The sequence below is a fragment of the Phacochoerus africanus genome, chromosome 9, assembly GCF_016906955.1.
Source record: "Phacochoerus africanus isolate WHEZ1 chromosome 9, ROS_Pafr_v1, whole genome shotgun sequence".
Classification (NCBI taxonomy): domain Eukaryota; kingdom Metazoa; phylum Chordata; class Mammalia; order Artiodactyla; family Suidae; genus Phacochoerus; species Phacochoerus africanus.
Window position 1 is genome coordinate 80099154 of NC_062552.1, and position 13210 is coordinate 80112363.

Genomic DNA, 13210 nt, shown 5'->3' on the forward strand with positions numbered 1-13210 from the left:
CTTTTCTGGGCTGCAGGCCTTTTCTCAGGGGCTGGTGGTGTTTGGTGTTGCTCTGCAGAAGTGTAGCCCCTCCAAAGGGCAAGCAGGCCTATGCAGGGACAGCCCCTGCAGTGGTAGTCTTCAGGCAATTGTTGAGGCCAGCCCTCCTGGATGGCAGGCAGCCCCAGGTTGGGCGAGAGCGTAGGGGGTGGCGGGGGTTAGGGGAGGGTATGCACTGGGAAGCACAGCTTTCAGATAGTTAGCGGGCCTGTAAGCTTGCTGTGGTGTGGGGGGTATTCTATGGGGGCCCACCCCTTCTTCTCTCCCTTCCCCAGCATGGGCGCAGACCTAGCTTTTCTCCCAGGTTCCCTCTGATGCGGCTTTCCACTTCCCCACCCCTAGAGTATTGCTCCCTTTCTCTGGGACAGCTTTGTTTTCTAGTCTCCCAGGCAGTCTCTGCCCCGTCAAATGGTTTCTAGACCTCCCAAGCAGTTTTCGATCCGCCCCGCCCCCCCCCAGCCCGTTCTCGGGGACTAACCTCTGGAGCCGAGGTCTCGGTGCCCAGCCCCCACCCAGGCGTCCCCTGGCCCTTTCCCAGGGACTAACCTCTGGAGCGGAGGTCTCAGTGCCCAGCCCCCACCCAGGTGTCTCAATTTTTGGTGACTGTGCCTGTAGTTCAGACGGTCTGTTCGGTTCTTGATCGGCTTTTCCGTACTCCAACTTACTGCTACACTCTTCTCTACATCTGGAGATTCCTCCGGTTCGTTTGCTCTTTCCCCCGTGTATGTGTCTTTCCAGGGTGCGGGATCCCTTTCTCCTCTGCAGTTCCCTTTCAGGAGCGCCTGTCCTGCTCGATTCACCTTCTCTCACTCTCCTCTTTTCTCCCGTTCTGCCCAGTAATGTCACGAACTTCTTGCCATTATTGGAGTTTAGGTTCCTCTGTTCTGTGCGAGTCATTTATTCTGTAGATCTGCTTTTTTTGTTGTGTTTGTGGGAGAGGGTGACCGTGTCCCCCTACTCCTCCGCCATCTTGTCCTCTCTCTCCTCGAGGTATTTTTTGATTTCCTTCTTGATTTCCTCATTGACCCATTGGTTTTTAGTAGCATGTTATTTAGTCTCCATGTAGTTAGGTTTTTTCTCACTTCTTTTCCTGTGGTTGATTTCTAGTTTCATGGCATTGTGGCCAGAGAAGAGACCTGAAATAATTTCTATGCTCCTAAATTTTTTGAGGTTAGCTTTGTGCCATATATATATTTTTTTAATTTCAAATAAGTTTAGAAACAATTTTGTAAGTCTTTACTTTTTATTTTAAGTAATGTAATGATTCTTATTTTTTCCATTATAGCTGATTTACAGTGTTCTGTCAATTTTCTACTGTACAGCAAGGTGACCCAGTTACACATACATGTATACTTTTTTTTGTCACATTATCATGCTCCATCATAAGTGACTAGTGCTATACAGCATGATCTCATTGCTTATCCATTCCAAAGGCAGTAGTTTGCATCTATTAACTCCAAATTCCCAATCTATCCCACTCCCTCCCCCTCCCCCTTGGCAACCACAAGTCTTTTCTCTGTGTCCATAGTTTTCTTTTCTTTGGAAAAGTTCATTTGTGCCATATATTAGATTCGAGATATGTTATATCATATGGTATTTGTCTTTCTCTTTCTGACTTACTTCACTAGTATGAGAGTCTGTACTTTCGTCCATGTCCCTGCAAATGGCGTTATTTTGTTCTTTTTCATCACTGCTTAGTATTCCATTGTGTATATATACACCACATGCTCTTAATCCAATCATCTGTTGATGGACATTGGGTTGTTTCCATGTCTTGGCTATTGTGAACAAAGCTGCAATGAACATGCGGGTAAATGTGTCTTTTTCAAGGAAATTTTTTTCCAGATATATGCCCAAGAGTGGGATTGCTGTGTCATATGGTAGTTCTATATATAGTTTTCTAAGGTACCTCCATCCTGTGTTCCGTTGTGGTTGAACCCATTTACATTCCCACCAACAGTGTAGAAGGGTTCCCTTTTCTCCACACCCTCTCCAGCATTTGTTACTGCGGACTTTTAATGATGGCCATTCTGACTGTTGTGAGATAGTACCTCATAGTAGTTTTGCTTTTCATTTCTCCAATAATCAGTTGTGTTGAGCATTTTTTCATTTGCTCATTGACTATCTGTATATCTTCTTTGGAGAAATGTCTATTCAGGTCTTTTGCCCATTTTTCCATTGGGTTGTTGGCTTTTTGCTGTTGAGTTGTATTTGCTGTTTGTATATTTGAGAGATTAAGCCCTTGTCAGTTGCATCGTTTGAGACTATTTACTCCTATTCTGTAAGTTGTCTTTAGTCTTTACTATTTTGGAAAAAAATAATAAACTCGGCATTATATTGTTAACATTTTCTACTCATCTGTTATTGTTCAAAACATGATTTTGAATATCTATAAGACATTTGTATGAAATTTTATAACTTGAATGTATGGTAATTCACATAATCATTCTTCAATTACTGAACATTGGATATGTATGATTTTTATGTCATTAACATTTAATTTTTGTTAAATTTCTAAATTTATTTCACTTGAAATGACAGATTTACCACATTTGCTTGTTATACTCAGAAATATGGTAGACACCTCCATTTATTGATTTTTTTTTCTGATTTAAAGGTCAATATTTGCAGTTTCCTTTTTACATACTTCACTGATTTGGGGTGAATTTATTTAGAGGCATTCTACTTTTTTTGTCATCATGAATGACATTTTCTTTCCATTGTATTTTCTTCCTAATTATTATCTTTTGTATATTTACTTTGCATGATGCCACCATTTTAAAGTTTCTTATTGATTTTCATCATCTTTTGAAATTATTTTTCTGAAAATTTGCATCAAATATCTGCTAGTAACTCATTGAGAAAAATAGGCAGCAAAATAAGGACTGTCATGAGAGCAACTTTGTGAGTTTCAATACAAGAGATAATTGATGAATATTGGTATGCTATGTTTTAATCTCTATCTTCTCCCTCTTTAGGGAGCATTATAGGGTCGAGGGCTTGTATTTCCCTTTTATTTAGTACTTTAAAAATTTTTTTGTTACACTTGGTTTACATTGTTCTGTCAATTTCTGATATACAGCAAAGTGACCCAGTCATACATCTATACAACTCTCTTTAGTTTTAATGAGAGAAGGTGGGGAATGCTGCATGTGGTTCCCTTCTTCCCTCTCCTGCCAAGGGATATTGTGTAAGGCTCTGCAGGGGTTCCTGGCATAAGGGAGCCTGTCCAGAGGAGGTAGTGATGATAGCCAACCTGTGCCCTGGAAACAGAAATGTGCATTGTGACGTGTGTGTGGGTCCTCCCTGAGGAAGGGTTGCATAAAAGCACTTCTGATCAAGACCTGCAGCTGAGAGGCTGCTGCTTTGTGATTTTTTGATCACAAAGCGCAAAAGGCTTCATAGACTAGTTTTGACCTTGCATTCAAGCTTTAAACTGGTCATCCTATCACCTCACTTAGCACCTGACATATTATCTCCCTTGCATAACTAAAATGAAGTTAGACTAAAGAATCTGGTCTCTTGTGTTCCTAGGGAACAGGGTTCAATTTCACTGGTAGATGAGAATATGCCCTCTGAGAGTAAGGTTTATTTACTAAGATGCAATTTGATGACTGAGTCCAGGCCACTTTGAAAAAAATTAACTGGAGAGTAATATACCTCATTTATGACATTAGCCAAACTATCTTATTTCTTTTCTCTGACTCTCTCACACATTAACCTCTCTGCATGGTTTATTTTCATCCTAATACTCCCAGGGAGAAAAGCACTTTAAGAAATCATAAGGCACTTAAGGTATGAATTATTTTTGTTTTATTAAGTTTATTCCAGGTGATCTTGTTTCCAGGTCTCACTCCTGTTCTGTTTGAGTGCATTTATTCTTTTGATTGCGTTCTTCTGGGTGGTAGTAAGATAAAGGAGTAGATCAAGTTATGTGACGCTAAAACAACCCAAACAGTAACCAGTTGGAGAAAACTATTTTCACAGGATCATGTTCAAAAATTGGCCTGCTAAGAAGCAATTTTTGGCATGCTTATTTGACGAAGACTCTCAACCCCCAAAGGACCTAAATATGGACAAGATTCTTGTGAATAAGGAAGGGAAAGATGTTCTGGTCCCTCTTGTGGGTGGTGGGGAGAGGATGAGAAAAGAGGAGAATGAGGCAGCACCAGGGTAAAATATGGGAAGCTAAGTGTTGAGCATGGTCCTTCCTCTGACTCTCCCTAAACCCATCCCTGAGTTAGGCTTATTAACCCACGCAAAGCTGGAATGGTTTGATTTCATATAAAATGGTGAAATGGATGAGGCGCACACCCAGACTGATGTGACCAAAATAAGACAGCGGGTGCAGTAGGAGAGAGGATAGAAGCACACATGAGCCTGCTTGTATGGTGTGTGCATGTGAGTGTGTGTGTGTGTGTGTGTGTGTGTGCAGACAGTGGTATAGACTCTAGACCGCTAATCACTGTGGAACTCATGGTCAGAGACAAATTTAGTTAAACTTGCAAAACAGATAGGAACTGAGAGTGTTTTTATTTTCCTATTTCCATGCAGTACACACAGGCACATTCATACAAATATTAAATATTAATTAATACAAACAGTAAAGCCTAGTACAAATGATTTGTGATAATTCTGGTTAGATCTTACTTGCTATTTAAGTCATTGAAATGCAGGGATTTTAGCAAACATACATGTCGCTCAAATTTACTGAACCACTAATATATAATTTTTTACTACTCTATGTCCTACCTATATATGGATTCTAGTACTTGAGAAGCTGTCTTTGACCAAATAGCATGCTCCTACACAGTTTTCTCAGGGCTTCCTTCATCTCCTTATTTCGGAGGCTGTAGATCAGGGGATTGAAAAGTGGAGTCATCACAGAGTAAAATAAAGTCACAATTTTCTGAATCCCTGCTGGATTGCCTGCTGTGGGACTCACATACATCACCATGATTGAGCCATAGAACAGGGACACCACAGCCAAATGGGAGCCACAGGTGGAGAAAGCCTTACGCCTGCCTTCTGCTGAGGGGACCCTAAGCACAGCCCTGATTACCAGGGTGTAGGAGCTGGTAATGAACAGGAACGTGGAGAAAATTAGGACTGAGTTAAAGATGGCACAGACGATCTCAGTGGCAGGGGCTGGCACACAAGACAACTTCATGAGGGGTCCCGGGTCACATAAAAAGTGATCAATAGTATTAGGGCCACAAAAAGGAAGCTGGGAGATGAGATAAACTGGGAAAAGGAAACAGGAGAAGCCACACACCCAGCAGCAGGCTCCCATTCTGATGCAGCGTTGAACTGTCATGACAGTGGGGTAGTGTAGGGGCCTGCAGATAGCAAGATACCTATCAAATGCCATGGCAGATAAGAAGAATGTCTCAGTGGTGCCCATGGAGAAGAAGAAGTAGAACTGGAGGAAGCAACCAGAGAAGGAGATGGTCTTGGTCTCGGAGAGAAAGTTTGCTAGCATACTGGGGACAGTGGAGGTGACATACCACATCTCCAGGAAGGAAAAATTGGCCAGCAGGATGTACATGGGGGTGTGGAGGTGCTGGTCCCACCACACTGTGCAGGTAATGCACAGGTTTCCAATTAGTGTCAACACGTACATCACAGAGAAGAGTGAGAAGAGGAAAATCTGCATTGCCCAGGTACAGGTGAAGCCAAGAAGAATGAATTCACTCACAGGGTCAGAGTGATTAGTCCCTCCTGGGTTTTTCATTGTTTTTCCCTTCTCCTACAACTACAGTAACAAGACATTACATGTTACAAATGATTCTATAGAAGTTTTCTCATTCAGATGTTTTCTGAACTTCTTTACAGTTCAGTTCACAGTATAGTTTTAGATGTTTTGAAGATTTCCAGCATTCTTTGCCCCAGGGTTTCACTTGAGAAATAAGGAACTTGGAGGTGTGGATGCTAATTACAGCCGTATCATCATGATCACCATGCCTATCACGGTCTACTAAATACCTGCCTTTGTGCCATGTTCTCAGCACTACATAAACCATGGGAGATGCTCCTTGCCATTCAGAGGCTTTCAGCCGAGTTCAGAAACATCCCGCTGGGCCAACCCTATATAAGGACACAGGGAGGTTTAAACAATTATATAATCATGCTCTGTGTCAATAGAAGATAACATTGCAAGAATGTATAGCCATAAAGCAAGAGTTTGTTTACTACTGTAATCTTTAGTGCTCTCACAGGCAAGTTTCAGGTGGGGTTTCTGTTTGTATAGTATTGGGAATGTTGGAAAAGAAACAAGGAAAACAACATTTATCAGTGATTGCTTATAGCAAGGCCAATTGTGAAGTTCGTGTTCCCTCTTATTTTTAAAGATCCCCATGAAAAAATTCCACAACTAGCATTGTTAATTTTTCTCAATGTTTAGCGACGTATGCACAATTCTACAAACAACTCTTTATTTTTAACTTGGTCATCTTTGCAGTCAAAATGTTCTTGTTGAAAAGGAGTGAGGTTCATGCATTGTCACTTTGAAGAACTACAAACTAACGTGATTCTCTTTTAACTGAAAATTACCCTGAATTGAGGAGAGAGGTTCCAGTCCTTAGGTGAAATTTATCATATGCTGAGAAACTACCTTAATATAGTATTCTCTCTATATTTTTGCCACATAGAGCAGAAATAACTCCAGTGGTATATATCATTGAAAACACTTTGAGATTTAAATTACATTAATGGAAGATCTGTGCATGCAGTATTCTTTCTTATTACTCTCTGTATATTATCTGAGGCTCCTATGTTAGAGTTCCTTATGGTTGCCTTGGCCTGTAAATGTTTTTTTCTGAGTACTGGTCCTTCATATTTTTCCTTCTCCAATGATGCTCTCTCTGCAAGTGACCTGTCACCTAGCCCCTTCACATAAAAACCATCCATGTGAGATGAAGCCAGATTTTGTCTCCTTAACTGTGATTTTCTTCAATCTAGATTTACCTAGTCAGCTTCTTACTCAACATCTCCATTTACTCTGGAAAGTCACTAAAACACAAGGAGCCCATGACTAAACTCTTGGTTCTTCTCACCTGAAACGGTCTGGTCCCTACTTCTCTGCCATGTCACTCAGTGGTACCTCCAATTACTCAGTTGCTCAGGCCATAAACTTTGACCACATCCTTACTGCCCCTCTGAATGTTCTTCATCCAAACCATCAACAAATCCTTGAGGCCTTGTGTTCAAAATGTAGTCTTTAAAAACTCTGATCATGTCAACTACCTACTCTTAAACACAACTCTAAATTCCTAAGCACGGTCTATTTGGCCAGTGAGGCCTTTCTCCATGTCCTCATATCCTACCACTCACCTGTCTACTGACTCTGCTCCAGCCATGCTGAAACTTGACTATGCCAGTGTGGTCATTTTCAAGGCCCAGAATGTGCCTCATTCCTCCTTGCCAATACTCATGTGCTTTAATCTCTTATTGTGATTTCTGGTAAAAACCAAATACTCAGAGAGGCATTTCTCAATTTAGCCCATCTTTGCTGCTCTATGTCCCAGTTCTGCTTTTGTTTTCTACAAAGCACATATTACTACCTGGCATTGTATTATATCCCCTTAGGGTATATTTTCTGCCTCAGACACCTGAATGTAAGAGGTCAGTAGTTTGCTCCCAGATGTAGTCCCAGAATCTAGGACAATATTCAGGGTATATTAGTGGTGCTCATTAAAATATTTATTGTCTGAATCAGTGAGCAAGGCCTAATGATAACCAATTAGGAAAACATTTGCTTGTGGGCAGGAAAAAAGTCTAAGACAACGAAGACTGGAATCTCCAGTTTGTTAAAAACAAAAGCAAGGCAACAATTTGTGTGTGGGGTGACAGCCTCCATGCAAGTAAACAGGAGGATATCTGTGAGAGGAGCCTACTCAAGACCACCCTTGAAGCTCCTTCTCTGTGTGAATCACCTTGTCTGTCTTTATGTTGCCTTCATCCACCCTGCTGGGTGCTCAGTGCTTTCTTATTCTTGCTAAGTTACAATCATAGTGTAAGAGTGTTTGTGTGTATGTGTTTGTGTGTGAGTATACACACACTGGTTTTTGCTCTCTCCATGTGTTTCTGTATCTAATTTTCCACATTTTAAAATATTTTCATTGAATGTCTTTTACAGTTCTTTTTCTCTTAAAAAGGTTAGTGAACTGTTTTTGATTTCCCCTTCCTAAAGAAAATATGGCTTGTCAATTACTTTAATAGAATGTTCTATTCTTTGAAGAGGAAATGTAGAAATGTAGAAGTTTCTTTTTCATCATATTCAGGGTGAGGAAATCTGGTGTATGTGACTTGAATAAGTAATAAGATATAAATTGTCATTCCACCCTTGTGGTTTTGTCATTTAGCTACCATCTCCATTAAGTAAAATATTGTTATTTTATTTAAATCTATGTATTTACACTTTTATAAGCAAAATACATATAACCTAACATTTAATCAGACTAGTTCTAACATTAGAGGCAATATTAGTTGAGAATCTGACCAGTGTCCATTATGTGAAAGCTATTCTAATTTATATTTTCATGTGGAAATAATACAATGCAGGGTTAGGGGATGGTGAAAGAGAAACTACCAAAAATTTTAGATTTCACTTTACCTGAAGTTTTCATGTGAGAATTATAGAATCTGATAAAGGGCAGATTCCAATATTTAGGTTTCTCTCTCCTGGAGTATGAGGTCAGCCTCAGTCTCCTTATTTTCTTACTTCAGTGGGAGGAAATGTGCAGCAAAGCCAAACAGTACCACTGGCATCCAAGTTACTTAGATGGCTTCTAAACAGCTTGAAATGGTGGTTACATGAGGCTATAAAGAGTTCTGTAGTCTTTCCTGGTTTGGGAAGAACCACTTATATCTTCTGCTAAAGGAGAGGATATGGCAAACACCTTTTGAGCTGTGGCTGTTCTGCCCTGGACAGCTCATCTTGTAGAGGAGGTGATCTAGAGTACTCTGCGTGCAGTCACACTTTACCCATGTGCTCCTGTTCCTTATATAGAGGATTTTAATAAATGTGCCAAGATTGTGCCTGACCTTCCTGCATTACTCCTCCCAGTGGCTTCATCTAGGCGTAACAGTGAGACTATTTTGGCCAAATGTCAGAAAGCATTTCTTTAAGTGAGGTCTAAATTGGTCCAACCTCTAGGGGAAATGGAAGGATGATGAAGCCTGCATTATAAGGTGATAAATAATTTATCCTTGAACTTTGGATGAAGATATTAAATAAAACCCATAGCATCTGTATATGTTTTTAGCGTAATGCAGCTATGTTTTCCCAAAGTAGAGATGATACTGAGATTTGGACTGAAAATGTCAGAGCAAAGGGTTCAATGAAGCCAAAGTTTATAAACACAGGTTAGTTCTTGCAAAGAATTTAAAAAACATTTCTAAGGCTTTTTTTTTTAAATTACTAATGAATTTTGTTACATTTATCGGTGTACAACAATCATCACAAACAAATTTTCAGGCATTTCCATCCGAAACCCTCAGTGCATCACCTGACTCCATAAACTGTCTTATTTGGAAACCATAAGTTTTTCAAAGTCTGTGAGTCAGTATCTGTTCTCCAAAGAAGTTCATTGTGTCCTTTTTTTTGATTATACATGTAAGTGATAGCATTTGATGTTGGTGTTTCACTCTCTGACTGACTTCGCTTGGCATGATAATTTCTAGGTCCATCCATGTTGCTAAAAATGCCAGTATTTCTTTCCTTTTAATGGCTGAGTAATATTCCATTGCGTATATGTACCACGTCTTCTTTATCCACTCTTCCATTGATGCACATTTAGGTTTTTTCCATGTCTTGGCTATTGTATATAGTGCTGCAGTGAACACTGGAATACATGTGTCTTTTTGAGTCATGGTTTTCTCTAGATAGATGTCTAGGAGTGGGATTGCTGGATCAAATGGTAATTCTATTTTTAGTTTTCTGAGGCATCTCCATCCTGTTTTCCACAGTGGTTGTACCAATTTACATTCCCACCAACAGTATAATAGGGTTCCTTTTTCTCCACACCCTCTCCAGCACTTATTGTGTGTAGACTTTTTGATGATGGCCATTCTGGCACGTATGAGGTGGTACCTATAGTGGTTTTGATTTGCATTTCTCTAATAATGAGTGATGTAGAACATTTTTTCATGTGTTTTTTGGCCATTCACATGTCTTCTTTGGAGAACTATCTGTTTAGATCTTCTGTCCATTTTTTGATAGGCTTGTTTGTTATTTTGGTATTGAGTTGTAGGAGGTGTTTATAAATTTTGCAGATTAATCCTTTGTCTGTTGATTCATTTGCAAATATCTTCTCCCATTCTTTGTGATGTCTTTTTGTTTTGTTTATGGTTTCCTTTGCTGTGTAGAAACTTTCAAGTTTAATTATGTCTCATTTGTTTATTTTTGCTTTTATTGTCATTACTATAAGAGGTAGATCTGAGAGGATATTGCTATTGTTTATGTCAGAGATTGTTTGGCCTATGTTTTCCTCTAAGAGTTTTATAATATCTGGTCTTATATCTGTGTCTTTAATCCACTTTGAGTTTATTTTTGTGTATGGTATTAGGGAGTGTTCTAATTTCATTCTTTTACATGTGGCTGTCCAGTATTCCCAGCACCACTTATTGAACAGGCTGTCTTTTCTCTATTGTATATTCTTGCCTCCTTTGTCATAGATTAGTTGACTGTAGGTGCATGGGTTTAATTCTGGGCTTTCTATCCTGTTCCAGTGATCTATAGGTGCATCTTTGTGCCATTGCCAAATGGCTTTCATGACTGTAGCTTTATAGTATAGTCTGAAGCCAGGGAGCTTCATTCCTCCAGCTCCATTTTTCTTTTTCAGGATATCTTTGGCTATTCTGGATCTTTTATGCTTCTAAACAAACTTTAAAATATTTTGTTCGAGTTCTGTGAAAAATGTCCTTGGTACTTTGATAGGGATTGCATTGAATCTGAAGATTGCTTGGGTAGTATAGTCATATTGCTAATATTGACTCTTCCAATCCAAGAGCATGGTATATTTTTCCATCTGTTTGTGTCCTCTTTGATTTCTTTCATCAGCGTCTTATAGTTTTCAGAGTACAGGTCTTTTGTCTCTTTAGGTAGGTGTATTCCTAAGTATTTTATTCTTTTTGATGTGAAGGTAAATGGGATTGCTTCCCTAATTTCTCTTTCTGATATTTCATTGTTATAGATATGCAGTAGATTTATGTGTATTAATTTTGTATCCTGTGACTGCCAAATTCATTGATGAGCTCTACCAGTTTTCTGGTAGAATCTTTAGGATTCTCTAGGAATAGTGTCATGTCATCTGCAAATAGTGATAGTTATACTTCTTCCTTTCTGATTTGGATTCCTTTTATTTATTTTACTTCTCTCATTGCAATCATTAGGACTTCCAAAACTATGTTGAATAGTAGTGGTGAGAGCAGCCATCCTTGTCATATTCCTGATTGGGATCTTTCAGCTTTTCACCATTGAGAATGATGTTAGCTGTAGGTTTGTCATATATGGCCTTTATTATGTTGAGGTAAGTTCCGTTTGTGCCCACTTTCTGAAGGGTTTTTATCAGAAATGGGTGTTGGATTTTGTCAAAGGCTTTCTCTGCATTTATTGAGAGGATCATATGGTTTTTATTCTTCAGTTTGTTAATGTATCCTATTGATTTATTTGTGGATATTGAAGAATGAATCCTTGTATCCCTGGGATAAATCCCACTTGATCATGATGTACAATCCTTTTAATGTACTTTTGGATGCTATTTACTAGTATTTTGTTGAGGATTTTTCCACCTATGTTCATCAGTGAAATTGAAGGGTACTTTTCTTTTTTTGTGGAATCTTTGTCTGGTTTTGGTACCAGGGTGATGGTGGCCTCATAGAATGAGTTTGGGAGTGTCCCTTACTCTGCAGTTTTCTGGAATAGTTTCAGAAGGAGAGGTGTTAGCTCTTCTCTAAATGTGTGATATAATTCACCTGTGAAGCCATCTGGTCCTGGACTTTTGTTTGTTGGAAGTTTTGTAATCAGAGCTTCAACTTCAGATCTTGCGACTGGTCCATTCATCTTTTCTATTTCATCTTGGTTTAGTCTTGGAAGATTGTACCTTTCTAAAAATTTGTCCATTTCTTCTAGGTTTTCTGTTTTATTGGCATATAGTTGCATATAGTAGTCTCTTATGCTCCTTTGTATTTCTCTGATGTCTGTTGTTACTTCTCCTTTTTCATTTCTAATTTTACTGATTTGAGTCCTGTCTCTTTTTTTCTTGAGAAGTCTGGCTAAGTGTTTATCAATTTTTTTGATCTTTTCAAAGAACCAGGTTTTCGTTTCATTGATCTTTTCTATGGTTTCCTTTGTTTCTATTTCATTGATTTCTGCTCTGATCTTTATGATTTCTTTCTTTCTACTAACTTTATGTCTTGTCTGTTCTTCTCTCTTGAGCTGCTTTAGGTGTAAAGTTAGCTTTTTTTTTGAGCTTTTTCTTGTTTTCTGAGGTAGGCTTATATTGCTATATATTTTCCTCTTAGAACGGCTTTTGCTGCATCCCAAAGGTTTTGGAATGTCATTTCTTTGTTGTCATTTGCTTCTAGGTATTTTTAAATTTCCTCTTTGATTTCTTCAGTGATCCATTGGTTGCTTAGTAGCATGTTGTTTAGTCTCCATGTGTTTATATGTTTTGCAGTTTTTTTCTTGTTGTTGATTTCCAGTAGTAGAGAGTTGTGGTCGGAAAAGATGCTTGATATGATTTCCATTTTCTTAAAGTTACTGAGGTTGGATTTGTAGCCCAGGATGTGATCCATCTTAGAGAATGTTCCATGTGTACATGAGAAGAATGTGTATTCTGCTGCTTTTGGATGGAGTGTCCTTTAAATATCTATTAAGTCCATCTGGTCTAATGCTTCATTCAGGGCCTGTGTTTCCTTGCTGATTTTTTGTGTTGATGATCTGTCCATTGCTGTAAGTGGAGTGTTAAAGTCCCCCACTATTATTGTGTTATTGTTGATTTGTCCTTTTAAGATTGTTAGCAGTTGCCTTATATATTGTGGTGAACCTATGTTGGGTGCGTAGGTATTTACAATTGTTATATCTTCTTGGATTGATGCTTTGATAATTTTATAGTGACCTTCCTTGTCCCTTAAAATATTCATTTTAAGATCTGTTTTGTCTGATATG

The 13210-nt window shown here is 38.9% G+C and overlaps 1 protein-coding gene across 1 annotated transcript; it reads right to left on the minus strand.

The window, feature by feature from the left end:
* Positions 1–4804: 4804 nt before the first annotated feature.
* On the minus strand, positions 4805–12990 carry LOC125136686 (olfactory receptor 11H6-like). The gene is made up of 2 exons (XM_047797498.1): positions 12972–12990; positions 4805–5742 (listed from the first exon to the last, which is right to left on the minus strand). Exons 1-2 carry the CDS (start codon positions 12988–12990, stop codon positions 4805–4807), a joined length of 957 nt encoding a protein of 318 aa, XP_047653454.1.
* Positions 12991–13210: the final 220 nt, after the last annotated feature.